This window comes from Manis pentadactyla, chromosome 4, assembly GCF_030020395.1.
Source record: "Manis pentadactyla isolate mManPen7 chromosome 4, mManPen7.hap1, whole genome shotgun sequence".
NCBI classification, from domain to species: Eukaryota; Metazoa; Chordata; class Mammalia; order Pholidota; family Manidae; genus Manis; species Manis pentadactyla.
The window spans coordinates 157,407,383-157,429,053 of NC_080022.1; the positions used below are offsets into that span (position 1 = coordinate 157,407,383).

The following is a 21,671-nucleotide window of genomic DNA, read 5'->3' on the forward strand; positions in this document are numbered from 1 at the left end:
GCCATAAGAAGAAAACAAATCCTACCATTTGCAACAACACGGATGGAGCTAGAGGGTATTATGCTCAGTGAAATAAGCCAGGCAGAGAAAGAGAAATACCAAATGATTTCACTCATCTGTGGAGAATAAGAACAAAGAAAAAAACTGAAGGAACAAAACAGCAGCAGACTCACAGAACCCAAGAATGGACTAACAGTTACCAAAGAGAAAGGGACTGGGGAGGATGGGTGGGAAGGGAGGGATAAGGAAAAAAAGGGGGGGGGCATATTATTAGCAGACATAATGTAGTGGGGGTCACAGGGAGGGCTGTACAACACAGAGAAGACAAGTAGTGATTCTACAGCATCTTACTATGCTGATGGACAGCGACTGTAATGGGGTATGTGGGGGGGACTTAGTGATGGGAGGAGTCTAGTAAACATAATGTTGCTCATGTAACTGTAGATTAATGATACCAAAATAAAAAAAAAGAAGAAGAAAACAAATCCTACCATTTGCAACAACATGCAGGAAACCATAAAACTCAGAAGACAACATGGGTGGAGCTAGAGGGTATTATGCTCAGTGAAATAAGCCTGGCAGAGAAAGACAAGTACCAAATGATTTCTCTCATTTGTGGAGTATAACAACAAAGCAAAACTGAAGGAACAAAACAGCAGCAGACTCACAGACTCTGAGAAGGGACTAGCAGTTACTAAAGGGGAGGGGTGAGGGAGGGTGGGTGGGAAGGGAGGGAGAAGGGGATTGAGGGGCATTATAACTGGCACATACAGTGTGGGGGGATCATGGGGAAGACAGTACAGCACAGAGAAGACAAGTAGTGACTCTGTGGCATCTTACTATGCTGATGGACAGTGACTGCAATGGGGTGTGGGGGGGACTTGATAATATGGATGACTGTTGTAACCACCATGTTTTTCATGTTAAACCTTTACAAGAATGTATTATCAATGATACGTTAATAAAAAAATGCATCCTTGAAAACTATAATTCAAGCCAGGAATAAGGCAAAAAAGAATAAACCCTGTGGCAGTAAGAAAAGGCAAAATTAGTTTTTCAACTCTTTGAAAGAGGAGTTCAATAATAAAAGTTTGTCGTTTAGGACTGGTATTTAAGCATTCAAGGTACTATTTTAAAGCAAAATACAGCATACTAACTTTGTGGTTTTTAACTAAAATTAAACTTAACATGTCTTAGGAATTAAGGCATTTTCTTCCAAGTAGATGCCCACTTGAAAAGTGGGGCTTCCTCTCTACTATCAAGTCTTCATACACATTTTCTGAGACATGTGCCATTTGTCAGTACACAGTCCTATATATACTGTATTGCTGTACACAAGTCTTTTCACCATGTTTTTGACTATAGGCTAAAGGAAACAGCAAATAAGTAGAAGGGAATGGTTATATATCCCGGCTCTGCTACTAAATAGCCAGACAACCCCAGGTAAATCAGGTGCTCAGTTTTCTTCTGAAGTTGGATGAGATTGTCCTCAAGATTCCTCCTGAGGTTTTGTAACTAGAAATTAAACCAGTTCTAAATGATTCATACACATCCACTTAACATAGTAGGTGCTCAACACATCCTTGTTACAAATTACATGTAGAAAGCTTTCTCTAAATTATAAGCATAATATTTAACAGATAATAGCTAAAGCAATAATTTTTATATCAAGAAACTAAAATTCTTACGTATCAGAAAGCCAGATGAGAAATTTCTGACTTCTGGACATGGTGTGTGGTTCTTTCAGCCTATGGCAAAATAAAATTTGAATCATAAATTAGAAACAGAGGAATATATTAGTGTTAGAACATAACAAGTTCAACATCAAAAACAGTGCCTTGCACTGACTATGTGCCCAAAAAATATTTGTAAAAGGACAAAAATAAATTAAAGCCCATTTGGATTCTCTATTTCCATTGATTTAAAGCCAACTTTTTGCTACCACTATTCAAAGACAAAAATAAGTAAATAAAAGTTATCTTTTCAGAGACCCTGGGTGCCTGAGGCTTAATTGTAAGCCCTCTCAAAAAAAAAAAACTTTTTCTCTCTTCTCTTCTTTGGTGAAGCCTCTTTTTTTTCCTTTGTCTGGTATAATTTAGTATATAGTAGATTTAAACACACAACCAAACTTTATGGATTAGAAGATATTTGGGGTAAAAAGGAGACTAAAAAAACTAAAGTTGTGTTTTTTTCTTTCCCTTTCAATATCTGAAGTCCTAGGCCCTGTACTTTTTAATTATCTTTCCTATTTAAATATGTTTTAGACCAAAAAAAAAAGGGAAAGAAAATTAATTTATTAAATATGGTTTAGACCTATGCTGAGTTCCTTCTTTAATCTCTTCGATGCCTAGAGCGATACAACTCCCTGTGTCATTAACTTTGGGTTGTGCCCATAGGAAATCTCCAATTAGAGATTCTATTAGGAAGATTTCTCAGCTTCTAAGTTTAACTATACCTTGTGATTTTTATTCTTCCCAGGTCCTCATTTATTGCTTCCCTTCTAACTCTTAGGGTAATTCTGAGTTTCCACACTTAAGTTCATTTTTTTTCTTTCTGAATAAAATCTTTCTAAATAAAATCCTTTTTTTCCCTAACTCTCTAGTCCAAGTGGGAAGTCCTGGTTGCAATTTCAGGAATCTCATGGATTTAGTATCTCAAATACTAATTACCTTGTTGAACACAAATTATTATGTTTAGGAAGTGCCCACTGTCTTCCCTAAGAAAAATTAAAACACACAAAAACAATATTCTACCTGTTTCTTAATCCATGATCACTTTTTAGAAAAAGGAGTATGAAGATTGCATTTTAATAATATTTGCTTCTAAGTGGAACACATTGATGCAATCTAGAGAGCACAGTAGTCCATTCCAGTCCAGTGGAAAAACTAAGTGCTTTAGGAATACATGGTTAGGAATCGTTTTAATCTAGCAAATAAAAAATGGTTTCTTTGTAGATAAGAAGTGACTTCTGTTGTTTTGTCTGAGAAATAGCTACAAAGACTGCTAATAAATATAATTGGGAATAAATAAAATAAACATACTCATTACTGAGAAACCCAACTTAGAAAACAAGCATGGAACATAGAAGCTGAGTACAAAAGTACTGACTAAATTGTTTATCTTGCCAATATTTTCCAATGACTGCTGCACTAATGTTTGGCTTGATTTTTTTTCTTAAGTTCTATTTGGGGATGAAAAATGTTTTCATACAGGTGAAATCACATTTAAATGACCTCCCCAGAAGCTCCAAATTCCTTTGTCATGATGCAGTTATTATTAAAAATGTACAGTTAGAAATCACATTCTGAGAGTGCAGGATTGTGAGATGAAGCTATCTTTATTTAGTGAAAATGATAAAGATAATTTAACAATAAAAGCTATCATTTATTGCATGACTATTATTTGCCATGAAATGCTAAGTGTTGTTTTTTTTTTGAGAGGGCATCTCTCATATTTATTGATCAAATGGTTGTTAACAACAATAAAATTCTGTATAGGGGACTCAATGCACAATCATTAATCAACCCCAAGCCTAATCCTCAACAGTCTCCAATCTTCTGAAGTATAACGAACAAGTTCTTACATGGTGAACAAATTCTTACATAGTGAATAAGTTCTTACATGGTGAACAGTACAAGGGCAGTCATCACAGAAACTTTCGGTTTTGATCACACATTATGAACTATAAACAATCAGGTCAAATGTGAATATTCGTTTGATTTTTTAACTTAATTTATATGTGAATCCCACATTTCTCCCTTATTATTATTATTATTATTATTTTAAATAAAATGCTGAAGTGGTAGGTAAATGCAAGATAAAGGTAGAAAACATAATTTAGTGCTGTAAGAGGGGAAATGTAGATGATCAGGTGTGTGCCTCTAGACTAAGTATTAATCCAAGCTAGACAAGGGCAACAAAACATCCACGGATGCAGAAGATTTCTCTCAAAACAGGGGGGGTCAGGTTCTAAGCCTCACTTCTGTTGATCCCCAATTTCTCACCTGATGGCCCCCCTGCGACTGTGCCTGTCTTAGGTTGTTCCTCCCTTGAGGAATCTTACCCGTCTCTGGCTAGCCAGTCATCTTCCAGGGCCATACAGGGAAATGTAAAGTTGGTAAGTGAGAGAGAAGCAATATTCTTTGAAAAGGTTAGCTTTTTACTTCTTTGCAGATTTATGCCCTGTGGCTTCTATGCCCAGCATTTGTCTTGAGGTATCTTTACCACTTGGAAGAATTATGATACTCGGTAAATTTGATATGAGGCACAAATTCTACTTAAGGGTTGTAATTAGGAAGGAAGAAGAAAAGCTATAGAAGTAGCAGGCGGAAGAAAACATGGGAAGATTGATTATTTCTTTGACATATCTTCTTATAGTGTAACATAAGCATGTATAGGTTTTAAACGACTAATTAAATTGCGTGCACACATTAACATAATAGGAATACAGCTACATAACCAAAGCAGACCTACAATTACCAGCCATATCCAGTGAAACAAAAAAAACCAGTTAGGCACCCTAGGCATTTGTGAAAACTTATCAATGATATGATGGATATTGTCTAACTGAATTTGAATAGTTTGAGAAAAATTAGACAAATTAAAACAACACATTCCTGGGAACTGTTCACATCCCGTATGTTCTTTTAACAGTAGATAGTCTATAGTCGCAAGATTTTGGAGCGCTGCAACTTGCACTTCTCCTAATTCTTGGTTGAGTTCCAACAGCATAGATCCAGTAAGTGTTTTATATATTTTTATCTTGTACTAAATTAGTGTGTGAAAAGCAAGGCTTTATACCCAGTAGAGAAATTATATTAGTAAAGAAGTATCTTATATAAACTAATACTATCCTTTCCTTTCTATTACCTCCAGAGGTTTTTTTGGTTGTTGTTGTGGTGGTCTAGTGGTTTAGCTTCCTAAATGTATTAATACTAGTGGTGAATTTAAAGCTTAATGGAATTTCAATTGCAAGCTATCAAAGAAATAGAAAGGAAGTTGGAGGGCAATTGCTATTAGGTATTAGAATAAAAGAGTCATTAGCTTCTAAAATTAAGTCCAGTTCTTTTAACCTGACTTCTGAGTACTTCTTTTAACACGCACAGTTACTGTTTCCTGAAATGGGTCCAGATTAAATACTTATAATCCCTTATTCATTTTAGAGGAGGTGTCATAATTATATCAAAAAGCACTGTTAATACAGGTCAGCTGATCAAACACAGAAATAACTATAGCAAGCCATTCTTTATCACTGACAGTGTTATTAATGAGCCTTTATCTTAGTCCTCCTGTAATTGATAATTGATGAAAACAGGGAACCACTTACTTCAATATGATAGAAGGCATTGGGATTTCAAAAAACTGTTCTCGAATGGGCACAAATGGCAAGAGACCAGTGAAGAACAGGCCAAGAACAAGCAAAACACGTTGCACACTGAAGAGTATAGGAATATCTGAGTTCTAAAAGACACAAACAATATTATATGTTACTTTACAGCTGCTTGAATAAAAGAGGATTATTTCACACCCTCAAAATTCCCCAGGACTGCATCTTGACATTTGTTAAAGGTACTCCCTGAATTATCAATATCCATTCCCAAACACACCCCACTTAGAAACGGCGAGTCCTTGACCAGTGGACCGGAATCTACCATGGAGCCCTATATAGTTAATTGATGATATTAAAATTTATCTATTCCCTACTCTCTGCTTTTGCAACACCACTTCTCTCTGTTGGTGATAGTGTGTATCACTAAAGATTAAACATACTGAATCTAATGGAACAAAACAAAGAAATAAAGATATGAAATATTCAATAACCTTACTCCTATTTAAAAAAAGGTAACTATACATCTATACATATATCCATATATATTTAAATCTATATTCAGGTATAGCCATTTAGGTATTCATATTTATAGATATATACTTATATATACATATTTTTCTATTTTGGTATCATTAATCTAGAATTACATGAGCAACATTATGGTTACTCCCATCATCAGGTCTCCCCCACATAGCCCATTACAGTCACTGTCCATCAGCGCAGTAAGATGCTATAGAATCACTACTTGTCTTCTCTGTGTTGTACAGCCCTCCCTGTGACCCCCACTACATTATGTCTGCTAATAATAATTCCCCTTTTTTCCCCTTCTCCCTCCATTCCCAACCATCCTCCCCAGTCCCTTTCCCTTTGGTAACTGTTAGTCCATTCTTGGGTTCTGTGAGTCTGCTGCTATTTTGTTCCTTCAGTTTTTTCTTTGTTCTTATACTCCACAGATGAGTGAAATCATTTGGTACTTGTCTTTCTCCACCTGGCTTATTTCACTGAGCATAATACCCTCTAGCTCCATCCATGTTGTTGCAAATGGTAGGATCTGTTTTCTTCTTATGGCTGAATAATACTCCATTGTGTATATGTACCACATATTCTTTATCCATTCATCTACTGATGGACACTTAGGTTACTTCCATTTCTTGGCTATTGTAAATAGTGCTGCGATAAACATAGGGGTGCATATGCCTTTTTCAAACTGGGCTGGTGCATTCTTAGGGTAAATTCCTAGGAGTGAAATTCCTGGGTCAAATGGTATTTCTACTTTGAGCTTTTTGAGGAACCTCCATACTGCTTTCCACAATGGTTGAACTAACTTACATTCCCACCAGCAGTGTAGGAGGGTTCCCCTTTCCCCACAACCTTGCCAACATTTGTTGTTGTTTGTCTTTTGGATGGTGGCAATCCTTACTGGTGTGAGATGATATCTCATTGTGGTTTTAATTTGCATTTCTTTGATGATTAGTGATGTGGAGCATCTTTTCATGTGCCTGTTGGCCATCTGAATTTCTTCTTTGGAGAAGCATCTGTTCAGATCCTCCACCCATTTTTTAATTGGACTATGTGCTTTTTGTTTGTTGAGATGTGTGAGCTCTTTATATATTTTGTATGTCAACCCTTTATTGGATCTGTCATTTATGAATATGTTCTCCCATACTGTAGGATACCTTTTTGTTCTGTTGATGGTGTCCTTTGCTGTACAGAAGCTTTTCAGCTTCATATAGTCCCACTTGTTCATTTTTGCTTTTGTTTCCCTTGCCCGGGGAGATATGTTCATGAAGAAGTTGCTCCTGTTTATGTCCAAGAGATTTTTGCCTATGTTTTTTTCTAAGAGTTTTATGTATGACCTACATTCAGGTCTTTGATCCATTTCAAATTTACTTGTGTTTATAGGGTTAGACAGTGATCCAGTTTCATTCTCTTACATGTAGCTGACCAGTTTTGCCAAAACCAGCTGTTGAAGAGGCTGTCATTTCCCCATTGTATGTCCATGGCTCCTGTATCGTATATTAATTGACCATATATGTTTGGGTTAATATCTGGACTCTCTATTCTGTTCCACTGGTCTGTGGGTCTTCCTGTGCCAGTACCAAATTGTCTTGATTATTGTGGCTTTGTAGTAGAGCTTGAAGTTGGGAAGTGAGATCCCCCCTGCTTTATTCTTCCTCTCAGGATTGCTTTGGCTATTCAGGGGCTTTTGTGGTTCCATGTGAATTTTAGAACTATTTGTTCCAGTTCGTTGAAGAATGCTTTTGGTATTTTGATAGGAATTGCATTGAATCTGTAGATTGCTTTAGGCAGGATGGCCATTTTAACAATATTAATTCTTCCTAGCAAAGAGAATAGAATGAGTTTCCATTTGTTAGTGTCCTCTTTAATTCTCTTAAGAGTGTCTTGTGATTTTAAGGGTATAGGTCTTCACTTCCTTGGTTAGGTTTATTCCTAGGTATTTTATTCTTTTTGATGCAGTTGCGAATGGAATTGTTTTCCTGATTTCTCTTCCTGCTAGCTCATCATTAGTGTATAGGAAAGCAACAGATTTCTGTGTATTAATTTTGTATCCTGCAACTTTGCCGAATTCCGATATTAGCTCTAGTAGTTTCGGAGTGGAGTCTTTAGGGTTTTTTATGTACAATATCATGTCCTCTGCAAATAGTGACAGTTTGACTTCCTCTTTACCAATCTGGATTCCTTGTATTTCTGTTTTGTCTGATTGCCGTGGCTAGGACCTCCAGTACTATGCTGAATAACAGTGGGGGGAGTAGGCATCCCCATCTTGTTTCCAATCTTAGGAGAAAAGCTTTCAGCTTCTCCCTGTTAAGTATAATGAGGGCTGTTGGTTTGTCATATGTGGCCTTTATTATGTTGAGGTGCTTGCCCTCTATACCCATTTTGTTGAGAGTTTTTATCATGAATGGATGTTGAATTTTGTCAAATGCTTTTTCAGCATCTATGGAGATGATCATGTGGTTTTTGCCCTTCTTTTTGTTAATGTGGTGGATGATGTTGATAGATTTTCGAATGTTGTACCATCCCTGCATCCCTGAGATGAATCCCACTTGGTCATGGTGTATGATCCTCTTGATGTATTTTTGAATTCAGTTTGCTAATATTTTGTTGAGTATTTTTGCATCTGTGTTCATCAAGGATATTTGTCTGTAATTTTCTTTTTTTGTGTGGTCTTTGCCTGTTTTTGGTATTAGAATGATGCTGGCTTCATAGAATGAGTTTGGAAGTATTCCCTCCTCCTTTTTTTTTGGAAAACCTTAAGGAGAATGAGTATTATGTCTTCTCTATTTGTCTGATAAAATTCAGTGGTAATCCATTGGCCTGGGGGTTATGTTCTTGGGTAGTTTTTTGATTACCAATTAAATTTCATTGCTGGTAATTGGTATGTTTAGATTTTCTGTTCTTCCTTGGTCAGTCTTGGAAGGTTGTATTTTTCTAGGAAGTTGTCCATTTCTTCTAGGTTTTCCAGCTGGTTGGCATATAGATTTCCATAGTATCCTCTAATAAGTCCTTGTATTTCTGTGGGGTCCATCATGATTTTTCCTTTCACCTTTCTGATGATGTTTATGTGTGTAGATTCTCTTTTTCTCTTAGTAAGTCTGGCTAGGGGCTTATCTATTTTGTTTATTTTCTCAAAATACCAGCTCTAGGTTTCACTGATTTTTTCTACTATTTTATTCTTCTCAATTTTATTTATTTCTTCTCTGATCTTTATTATGTCCCTCCTTCTGCTGACTTTAGGCCTCATTTGTTCTTCTTTTTCCAGTTTCAATAATTGTGACTTTAGAGTATTCATTTGGGATTGTTCTTCCTTCTTTAAATAGGCTTGGATTGCTATATACTTTCCTCTAGAACTGCCTCTGCTGCTTCCCACAGAAGTTGGGGCTTTGTGCTGTTGTTGTCATTTTTCTCCATATACTGCTTGATCTCTGTTTTAATTTGGTGGTTGATCCACTGATTATTTAGAAGCATGTTGTTAAGCCTCCATGTGTTTGTGAGCCTTTTTGCTTTCTTTGTACAATTTATTTCTAGTTTTATATCTTTGTAGTCTGAGAAGTTGGTTGGTAGAATTTCAATCTTTTTCAATTTACTGAGGCTCTTTTTGTGGCCTAGTATGTGGTCTATTCTGGAAAATGTTCCATGTGTACTTGAGAAGGATGTGTATCCTGCTGCTTTTGGGTGTAGCATTCTGTAGATGTCTGTGAGGTTCACCTGTTCTAGTGTGTTGTTAAGTGCCTCTGTGTCCTTACTTATTTTCTGTCTAGTTGATCTCTCCTTTGGCAGTGAGTGGTGTGCTGAAGTCTCCCAAAATGAATCTATTTACTTATTTAATTCTGTTAGTATTTGTTTCACATATGTCAGTGCTCCTGTATTGGGTGCATATGTATTTATAATGGTTATATCCTCTTGTTGGACTGAGCCCTTTATCATTATGTAATGTCCTTCTTTATCTCTTGTTACTTTCTTTGTTTTGAAGTCTATTTTGTCTGATACAAGTACTGTAACACCTGCTTTTGTCTCCCTATTGTTTGCATGAAATATCTTTTTCCATCCCTTCACTTTTAGTCTATGTATATCTTTGGGTCTGAGGTGAGTCTCTTGTAAACAGCATATAGATGGGTTTTGCTTTTTTATCTATCCTATTACTCTGTGTCTTTTGATTGGTGCATTCAGTCCATTTACATTTAGAGTGATTATTGAAAGATATGTACTTATTGCCATTGCACGCTTTGGATTTGTGGTTACCAAAGGTTCAAAGGTAGCTTCTTTACTAACTAACCATCTAACTTAACTCTCTTATTAAGCTATTATAAACACAGTCTGATGATTCTTTATTTCTCTCCCTTCTTATTCTTCCTCCTCCACTCTTTATATGTTAGGTGTTTTATTCTGTACTCTTTTGTGTCTCCTTTGACTGCTTTTGTGGATAGTTAATTTTATTTTTTGCCTTTAGTTAGTATTTGGTTGGTCTGCTTTCTTTGCTGTGATTTTATTTTCTCTGGTGACACCTATTTAGCCTTAGGAGTGCTTCCATCCTGAGCAGTCCTTTTAAAATATCCTGTAGAGATGGTTTGTGGGAGGTAAATTTCTTCAGCTTTTGCTTGTCTGGAAATTGTTTAATCCCTCCTTCAAATTTAAATGATAATCATGCTGGATACAGTGTTCTTGGTTCAAGGCCCTTCTGTTACATTGCATTAAATATATTATGCTATTGTCTTTTGGCCTGTAAGGTTTCTGTTGAGAAGGCTGATGATAGCCTGATGGGTTTTCCTTTGTAGGTAATCTTTTTTCTCTCTCTGGCTGCCTTTAATACTCTGTCTTTGCCATTTTAATTATTATATGTCTTGGTGTTGCCCTCCTTGGGTCCCTTGTGTTAGGAGATCTGTGGGCTTCCATGGTCTCAGAAACTATTTCCTTCCCCAGCTTGGGGAAGTTTTTAGCAATTGTTTCTTCAAAGATACTTTCTATCCCTTTTTCTCTCTCTTCTTTTTCTGGTTCCCCTATTATGTGCATATTGTTCCATTTGGATTGGTAAACAGTCTCTTAATATTCTTTCATTCCTAGAGATCCTTTTATCTCTGCCTGAGCTTCTCTGTATTCCTGCTCTGATTTCTATTCCATTAACCGTCTGTTGCACCTTGTCCAGTCTGCTCTTAAAATCTTCTATTGAGTGTTTCCTTTCTGTTGTCTCTCCGGACTTCATCCCTTAGCTCTTGCATATTTCTCTGCAGGTCCATCAGCATGGTTATGACTTTTATTTTGAATTCTTTTTCAGGAAGATTGGTTATATCTATCTCACCAGGCCCTCTCTCTGGGGTTGTTTAAGTGATTTTTGACTGTACCAGATTCTTCTGCCTTTTCATGGCGATAGAAGTGATTGCAGGTAGATGTTATGTGTGTCAGCTGGGAGAACAAAGTCCCTTCTTGCTTGTTGGTTGCCCTGCCCCTCTCCGCTGCCTGTGCCGGTTACCCGCACACTGGGAGCAGTCTCTGGGATAATCTCCTGAGCTGCTGTGGGCGGGGTGGCCCTCGGGATAGCTAGTGCACTGCGGGGGATGGCAGCTGTGGTGGGTGTGTTCTCCTGTGAGAACAGCACCCCTTCATGCCTTCTGGACCTTGCTCCGGCTTCTGCTGCCTGTGCCATCTACCCACACACTGGGAGAGTCTCTGGAATAATCCCCTGAGCTGCCATGGGTGGAGCAGCCCTAGGGATAGCCTAGCTCACTGTGGGGGGGTTGCAGCCACCTTGTCAGGTGTGTTCTCCTGTGAGTATGGCACCCCTTCATGCTTTCTGGACCTTGCTCCGGCTTCCACTGCCTGTGCCAGTTACCCGCACACTGTGAGTAATCTCTGGGATAATCTCCTGAGCTGCCATGGTGGGACCACCCTCGGGATAGCCTAGCGCAGTGTGGGAGTCACAGCTGCGCTGGGTGTGTTCTCCTGCGAGAACGGCGCCCCTTCTGGACCTTGCTCTGGCTTCCACTGCCTGTGCCAGTTACCCGCACACTGGGAGCAGTGTCTAGGATAATCTCCTGAGTTGCCATGGGCGGGGTGTCCCTCGGGATAGCCTAGCGCACTGCAGGGGGTGGCAGACATGCCGGGTGTGTCTTCCTGTGAGAACGGAGCCCCTTTGTGCCTTCTGGACCTTGTTCTGTCTGGAACCAACTTCCTCCGTCTGTCCCAGTTAGCTGCACACTGGGGGGAGACTCTGTGTCGTTGCTGTGGGTAGGGCTGTTCTCCGGCTGCTCCACAGCTGTGGCATGTCAGCTGGTTTGCTTGCAGTACTGGCTGGGGGGAATTAATGGCAGGCTGCTTATTGCCGTGAGGGGCTTCGGGGCTGCTTTACCCCCCAGGGGGTTAGGGGGCCTGAAGTTCCTCAAGATTCCCAGCCTGCTGGGCTGAGTGTGATGGGATGATTTTGTCCAGCTGTTGAGCCCTTGTCCCTTTAAGACTTTTAAAAAGCACCCACTTTTCTTTTGTCCCAGGGGAGCTGGTTGTGGGGACCTGCTCGCAGTCTCTGTCTCAGAATTTACTTTTCCATTTCTCTAATATCCAGTACACCATGCAATGTGTGTCTGTGCTCCTGGGGGCAGATCACTAGGGCTGGTTATTTAGTAGTCCTGTGCTTCCACTCCCTCCCTACTCTGACTCTTTTGCTCTTGCCAGTGAGCTGGCATGGAGGGAGTGCTTGGGTCCCACCGGGTCATGGCTTTGTATCTTATCCTTTTCGTGAGATGCTGAATTCTCACAGATGTACATGTAGCCTGGCTGTAGTACTGTATCTTCTGGTCTCTCTTTTAGGAATAGTTGTATTTGTTGTATTTTCAAAAATATATATGGTTTTGGAAGGAGATTTCCGCTGCCCTACTCATGCCGGCATCTTGAGCCCCAATCCTACTTATATATTTTTAAATAGGATATGACAGATACGAATATCTATAAATAGATATTATATTTAAAAATATGAATATAGATATAAATATATACTATTGTAAATATCATCTTTCAGCTATATTAAGCACCAAATATAATATGAGTTTGTAATTTAATCCAAGAATCTAGTCAACCATTTAAAATTTCAATTGGAAAATGTGTTCAAGATCTCAAAACCCTTAGAATACAAGCTTACATATATACTATTTTCATCTTGCAAAACTGAAACTCTACATGTAAGAACTTATTCACTATGTAAGAATTTGTTCACCATGTAAGAACTTGTTCGTTATACTTCAGAAGATTGGAGACTGTTGAGGATTAGGCTTGGGGTTGATTAATGATTGTGCATTGAGTCCCCTATACAGAATTTTATTGTTGTTAACAACCATTTGATCAATAAATATAAGATATGCCCTCTCAAAAAATAAGTAAGTAAATAAATAAATAAATAAATAGGGATAATGACTAATTAAATTGTGGTATCATAGACTATTAAGCAAAACAGAATACTATATTCATAAAAGGATGTGTGAACTGTCAGTTGATTTGCAATGATATCCACTATGTATTTTTACTAAGAAAAGGACAATGCAAAGAAATATATAACTCTCCTTTTATTTTGCAATGAGAAAATCCCCATGTATATATGTTTGTATAATTAAAAGAGTAAGCAGAAGGTTAAAAAAAAAAAACAAAAACTGAAACTCTACACTTAGTAGACAACTACCCACACCACCCACCAACCCCAGGCCCTCTTAGATTTGTCTTTAAAACAAATAAAAATCATGGTAAAACTGAATTTTTCTATACAGCGATAACATACTGAAAAAATTATGCAAAAAATAATTAAAGTATCAACTCTAAATTACCCACTTCTTTATTGTTTGAGTACAAAAATTTAAGAATTTCTTTTCCCCTATGTTCACATGCTGCTTTGTGTTATTTTTGGTTTATTTATATACAGCTGTTTCACCTGCAACACAAAATACAAGTCCCTGAAACACCTTGATTTCTGCAAATTCATACACTAAGAAAAACACCTTATACTAACTGATAAACATGATCCTGGCTTAATTTGATTAATTCTATTTGATAAGGTACGGTAAAGAAAAGCTTAATCTACAGAACTGAAGGACTAAATACTTTCTTTAATTCAAAGTTGTATAATTATCTAACAAAAAACAGACATTAAAAGATAGGAACTATGTTTTGTTTATAATGTATATAATAAAATGTTGGCAAACAGCTGCTATTAGCATGTGAAAATAATAATTCTGTAAGCCAGTCCAATCATTTGAATTTAAGTTGTAGAGTCCATTATCTCTATCACAGTAGCGCCCCTTGCCTGTGGTTTCAGTTATGCGGGTCACCGCAGTCCAGGAGCAGGTGATCCTCCTCCTGACATATCATCAGGAGATCAGTAGTGGCCTAACACTACATCACAATGCCTATGCGTCACTTCACTTCATCTCATCACATGGGCATTTTATCATCTCACATCATCACAAGGAGAGTAAAACAGTACAAAGTATTTTTGAGAGACCACATTCACATGACTTGTATTACAGTATATAATTATTACTATGTATAATAATCATTATTTTATTATATTTGTTTTCATTGTATATATTGTCTATAATATATATAATTATAATATATAATTTTATTATTAGTTATTGCTATTAATCTCCTACTGTACCTCATTTACAAATTAAAGTTTATCACAGGTACATATGTGTAGGAAAAACCACAGTACATACAGGGGTATAGTACTATCTATGGTTTCAGGCACCCACTGTAGGTACTGGAACATATCCTCCTCAGATAAGGGGGGACTGCTATAAATCCATTATCTGTAAGTCCACTATCTCTATTAGTAAACTTCTGGTTAATGGCTTTCATCTGTCTTTGTATCAAAGCTATGAAATAAGTTAATTTTTAAAAATTATTACTGTAATTACATTTATACAACAACAAAGATGGATTATTCTGAATCATTTCTGAAGCTTACCTCTTTGTAGCACTTTTCTACAATTTCATAACTGGCATTACCCCACACCGTTATGTGTTCTCGTCTGTACTGCTTCACCAACTCTGAAACCTACATACAAAAATTCAAAAGTTGATGCATGTGCCTATTTGTAAACCCACTTATATTATTTCACTTAAAAATTGGATTACAATTAACTATCTGCCAGTGAATAGTAAAAATTTTGGAAGAACCGATATACAGACTATTTTATAAAATATAAGAAATTACTTACATTTTACTATTATATGATTTAGTTAATAGAATACAACTATATAGTAATTTGACTTAAACTACAACTACAAAGGAAACAAGTTAAACTAGAAGTTAATAATATTAATGTCAGAACAGTTGGTTCACAGGAGCTCACATTTATCCATGACTGAGACATGACAACTCACTCTGAAAATAGGCTTTCCTATGGTAAAGTGATCTCTTCTACAAGGGCATTATTCAAAACAATACTGATCCTTATAGTATCACATTTCCTTGAGCAATATTAATCTATGCAGTCACCTACTCTAGTTTTATTTAGTTTGTGAAATTGGATGCAACACACCCAGAGGAGGCAATGCCTTAAGTACCTTCTTAATCAGCACATTGTTGTTGACTTTGATATCGATGTTAATGGGAGTGTTAGGAAAGGCCTCAAAAACTTCCTTCAGTAATGGGATTCGGTTATCTTTTCCTTCACATTGGCATGCTGAGAAAGCAAGATTTTTAAAGGTATTTTTAAAAGATAACTTTTACTTTTTTGATGATTAGAAAAGTTATAGTATGTATTCATAGTAGGACATTTATAAAATGATGAAAAGTATAAAGAAAGGAAAAATTATCTAAAATCCAGCAACTTTGTGACCGTTTGGTGTACCTTCTCTACTCTTTTTTTCAATGTGTAATTTTAAAAAGTTGTAATATAGTGTACAATTGATTTTAACCTGATCTTTTTACATAAGTAAAGATAAGTATTGCATGTTATTACAGTATATAAATTATAACTTTTAAATTTGTTCATTAAACTTTTTGAGCTCTTGATTCACATGTAGTTGTAAGAAAAATACAGAGATCTGTGCATCCTTTACCCATATTTCCCAGCGGCAACTCCTTGTAAAACTATTATTACAGTATTATAACCATGATATTACACTGATAGAATCAATTGATCTTATTCTACAATTATTATTTTAAAAGGTTTAAAAATATTCCACTGAGTAGCTATACAACAGTTTAATTATTTTAATTTAATATCCCCCTTGAAGGGTAGCACAGTGCTGCTACAAAATGTGCCACTTAGGCATAAGGATTATTTTGAACTTAAGGAAACTAAGAAGACACAAGAAAAGCGCTCTGCCCTCCCCCATTTGACTAAAAACAAGACTTAAATTTGTACAAAATAATCACAAACAACTCTAGACCCCTATCAGCATCAAAGGAATCTACATAACATGCTACTGAACAGCCTTTATCTTCCATTATTCCCCCATATATTTACATTCCCCAAAATTGTCATCTTAGAAACTTAAAGTCCTTTTCCTTTGCCTTGTCACTTCTCTGAAAATTTGTTTTTTTAAAATGTTATAAAAACTCAAGTTCTAGAGGCTCCTTTGAGTTACTCATCCATGAGTCTCTCCTATGAGACATACATATTAATAAATTTGTTTGTTTTTCTCTTATTAATCTCGTTTCAGAGCACCAGCTGAGTATCTAGAAGGGTAGAAAGAAGAAATTGTTCTCCCTCCTCACATCCTACTAGTGGATATTGAGATTGTTTCTAAAATTTTGCTATGATATCAATGAATTTTTCAGAGATTGAGAATAATATATTCAGGCAAGGGAAATACAGGCTAATTTAGTAATGTGTTGAAGAACTATATCAATGCAGTTATTCAAAGAAAATTGGATCATGAAAAAATCAGAAGAGGATTTGAACGATTCTTTGTATTTCCTGAGGGCTATTTTCTTTATTCTTTCCTTAGTCCCTTTGCCTCTCATCATTTATATACTATACTATGCTATAAAACTATTATATACTATGTAGCTATTATAAAATTTATATGACATATATAACTATTATAAAATCATTTAACTATATACTGTGGAACTACTTTATAATTTTCCCTTCCATCTGAAACTTCAATTCCACTAATCTGTGAATAACAAAATGGTGAAAGACCCTTTATTTTGCCCTTACTAAAAGGCAAATCAAAACACAGAAGCATATCCAAAAAGTAAATTAAATCCATGTCAGAAAATCATTTATAATTAAGACTCATGTGAAAAGCAGCATGTGAATGAAAAAAATTGTTACTGTCTTGTCTCCTCTGTATTCTACTTTTGTTGCCTATTTCCTTCTCCTTGTAATTCAGGTGGGGCTCTGGATCATTCTGATGGGATTGTCAATCATTTGGCTCTGCTTCCCCGGCCACAGAGAGAGCATGTAACCCTTCAAGCATAACAGTATGGACACTAGGAGAGGTCTCCTAAAATCCTTGGATGAGTGGATCATGTACTTTATGATGCTGTCAGAAGTCCACCTGTATGTGCTGGTATGCCTGAGGACAACGCTGAGATCACAGATGAAACTGGGACCAAGAAATGGAGATAGAAACCAATTTTTACTTGAGTAAATGTAATCAGTCATGTCTGAAGACATATAACCTCTAGACTTTTTAGTTAGAAGAACCAATAAATTCTTATTAAAAAATTTTTTTGAACTACCTCGAGATGGATTTCTAACACTAATAACTGAAAGTTTAGACTTATCATAGACTATAGAATTGAACTATAACATTAATTACATAAGTACATAAAAATTTAGCTGTTGTTTTTACCTAGCCAGAATCCTTTCTTTCCTTGGAAAACTGCACCTCCTTTATTCCACATTGATCTGATTAAGCTGCCAAAAACAGGACCCATTCCCCATTTACACTCATGAGTAGGCAAATGGCCTATGTGTGGCCAATTATAATAGCCTATCTCTGTCCACAGTGAATATCTGAAGATGGACAGCTGACCCAAGCTGGGCCAATCTGTGTCTTTCTCTACAACTTTTCCTCACAGGGGAGATTGCCTTTTTCCCCTGTCATCACAAGGCACATAGAGTGTCAGCTGACAGTTGTCAGTGATCACATGGACCAAATCCATTTACAGAAGAGGGTAAGATCCAAGAGAAGCAGAACCATGGAATGAAGCAAAAAGAGCTCTTTTTGTGCCCCTGGTTCCAATAATGTTTAATGTCAGATTCACCATCATCCTAGACAGTTAATGATAGATCTTTTTTTCCCCTTAAGCTAGTGTAAACTGGTTTCTATCTTGTAATCTAAAAAGTCTGAACATGATGTTCTAGTCCTGCACAGTTCAATAGGGTAGCCACTAGCCACACAGGGCTATTAAAATTAAATTAAATAAAAAATTCCTTAGGTGCATCAGCCATATTTCAAGTGCTCAGTAGTCACATGAAGCTATTGGCTATTTTATCAGACAGTGCAAACATTCCTATCACTATGGAAAGTTCTATCTAGACAGTGCTATTCCAGTTAAGTATAAATTTTGTTAGCTTGTTAAGTGTGGAAAATTAAGTTAGCAGTCAAAAGACTTGCCAAGGGCAATAGCTATTCACACCCAAGTAAGATGTATGCAAGGATCAACTTAGGAAAAGGTCAAACAGACAAAACTATACAACAGCAAACTGACACATTAAAACTATGAATAATACTGCATCTAAAGGAAACTAAAGTGTGCTAAGAAAAGAAAATGTGTACTAAAGTGATGTGAAGATGTTTAAATTAGATGCCTCAGCCAGGATTGAATGTAGAAAAAGAATTGAGAAAGAAGATTGTTCCCAGTATTGTTCTGGGCAGAGGATAACCAGCTGGGAAAAACTACAAAAAGGGACAGAAGAAAATAACAGGAAAATAAGGATGCTGGGCAAGGAGTATGCCACAGGATGTGCTGGGTTTTGGGATGAGTGAGCAGCCTCTCTAGCATGCTAGAACTTTAAAACTGATCGCTATAGTCAACTCTAGACTATCCAAATTACGTATTTCCCATGAAAAAAAGCCTACTTTCAAGTAGGCAGGATAGCTCTTAATCCCTTTGGTTAACATATTACATTCCTTCTTTACATTTACTTTTTTAATGAAGCCTGTGGCACATCAAAGCACCTTTTAAAACAATTACTTCCCCAAGAAAGTTGTGAACCACAAAGAAAGCAAGAAGCCTGGACTTTGTATTCCTCTGAAAATCTCCCAGTATTTAATGAAAAGTGAGAGCAAGCATTCTGAGCAAAGGAATAGGACAGAGAAAAACTGAACAACTTTCTGCCTAATCTGAGTCAAGTTTTTATAGTAGTATATATTAGTCTGTTTCAAATGCAGTAAGCTTTACAATTAAGATACAGTCTTAAGTTAATTATGGTATGAGTTGAATGCGATCTGAATAAAAGTTAACTGTCCTTTACAGTTGTCTGGAACTTGAGAGTACATGGCATTGCTATTAATAAAGCATTTGGAGACACTCTTCACATGGAGAGGCAGTACTGTGCAGCTGAACACTGGCCTGGTAGGGAGCAGACAGAGTTCCAAGTTGTAGCTGTGTCATTTACTTGTTCTATGACCTCAATCTTTAGATCTCAGTTCCCTTGTCTATATGAGGAGGAGACAAAATTATATGGTCTTAAAGGTCTCTTCACATTCAAACGTTTAATGACTTTATGAGGAAGATATAAAACCAGAAAAAATTAAAACAGTTTTTCTCAAAAGTATCTTTCAATCTTTGTGAAGCTTTGGCTTTGTTCTACCTAGGCAAAAATAGGAAACAGTTCACTTAAATTTTATTAACCTCTACAAGTCCACAAATGAGACAAATGTTAGACTAGCTTGGCAAGTATCATACAATTACATTAATTACAAAAAGTTTAAAAAGTGTTTCCTCAAACCTGTATAACTTAATGATACTTACCTGGAAGGCAAAGTCAAATGAATATCAGATCTAAACATTGCTTACAGATAGCTAATTCAAACAATTCTCTAAGTTTTAATTTGGCTTCTAAAATTTCCCAATCAGGGAGAAACCACACTGGCCAATTTCAAATCTAGTTCACAGAGCAGTTACAGGTCTTTTTAATATCAGTATCAATAGATCCTTAACATCTAATCAAGTTGTAACTATATGTAAGCCATACCAAGGACCATGATTTGTAACATGTAGTTTTCACTGAGTTACATCTAAATCATTCAAAACATGAGGCAGAACTGTGATAGTGAGAGTGCCTATAACTGCTCAGCAACCTGTATCTCAAGGTGATATGTTTCCTTTCCAACATAATTAACTAAAAACCAACGGACATGTTTCTTTGTGAGCAATGTTTCCTCAAAAGAAAGAGAACTGCTATGCTGGTGATTAAAAAAGTGAAGATGACTAGGAAATTGTTTATCTGAGCAATAGAATTCTCTTTAATAATTTAAAATATGGGGCAGCTAAATGACATAGAATCAATGTTACAGAATCAGTAAGGATCTGAAAGAGGCCCATTTTTTTTCATTCATTCTTTTTATTTGTGATGGATGACTACTACAATTTATAGTCATATTCTATTATTTGAAGCGTTAGAAGTGGAAAGTATCTCTATAAATATCTGGGTTTCTTGTAATTAGTTTTTCAGGCTTAAATTAACTATATATAAGTTTAAATAGAATGAACCAGTTAAATCTCTGGGCTTTACCATCTCTGGGTCAAGATTTCAAATTTATAGGCCTAAGAGAATATGTTTTGAGGGTAGTACTTTAAGGCAGACCTTAGTACAACTAGTAAACACCCATATATATCTCATTTTCAGCATAAATGAATACACTTTAATGTAATGTTTATGCTGCAAATAAAAAATATTACCTCTTTGAAATGTGACGTCCAATTTGCCAAGGTAAGGTGGGAGTTCCTTCAAAAGATATTGAAAAAATGTTAGCTCTCAAAAAATAAAAAGCATGTCAGTGTCTAATTAAGACAGACAGATTTACTTCTTCAAAAAATAAAAGAACAAAATACTGCGTATGTTTACATAGGACACCCTTTAGCAGGACATCCCCAACAGCAAATCAGTCACATAATTATTTACTTTCACAACCTAAAAGAAATCTGTACTATTTAATATGGACCTTCTCTCAGTAATAAATATACAAAGATCAGTAGATAAATGTCAAGAACAGACAATTCAAAGAAAAAAAGAGAGAAAAATGACTAACAATCATGTAGAAAAATCTTTAAAGTCACAAATAATCAAATAAATGCTAATTAAGGTTTAATGGAACAAATCAGGACATTTTTGGTATAATTAATGCCCATTAATGATACATGTACAGCAAAATAGGAATTCTTCTAACACCAGATTATAGAACTCTTTTTAACTCTTAAAAAGCAAGCTGGCATAGGGAATACAGCCAGTATTGTAGTAACTTTGTGTGGTAACAAATGGTAACTACACTTATCATAGCATTTCATAGTGTAAATAAATGTTGAATCACTATGTTGTACACCTGAAACTAATATTATATGTTAATTATACTTCAATAAAAAATTGGGGGGAAAAAGTAAGCTGGTTAATAGCAACTTTCAATATATATTAAGATACTATAATATTCTTAACCTTTACCCTAATAATTTCTCTGCTGTGATTAGTTAAGGGAAAATTTTTTTAAATATAGAGATAACTTTATCTTTTTTTTTAATTAATTAATTTTTTATTAAGGTATCATTCATATAAACTCTTATGAAGGTTTCACAAGAAAAACAATGTGGTCACTACATTCACCCTTATTACTGAGTCTCCTCCCCATACCCCAGTGCAGTCACTGTCCATCAGTG

The 21,671-nt window shown here is 36.1% G+C and overlaps 1 protein-coding gene across 1 annotated transcript in view; it reads right to left on the minus strand.

Annotated features, from left to right (window-relative positions):
- The window catches only part of GDPD1 (glycerophosphodiester phosphodiesterase domain containing 1), a 57,697-nt gene that overhangs the window by 4,950 nt on the left and 31,076 nt on the right, over positions 1-21,671 (minus strand). Inside the window, exons 4-8 of the mRNA XM_036879793.2 lie at positions 20,703-20,748; positions 15,398-15,516; positions 14,796-14,885; positions 5,327-5,460; positions 1,689-1,748 (exon numbers count right to left, since the gene is read on the minus strand). Coding sequence (XP_036735688.1) covers positions 1,689-1,748; positions 5,327-5,460; positions 14,796-14,885; positions 15,398-15,516; positions 20,703-20,748 — 449 coding nt within the window. The remainder of the gene's footprint in view (positions 1-1,688; positions 1,749-5,326; positions 5,461-14,795; positions 14,886-15,397; positions 15,517-20,702; positions 20,749-21,671) is intronic.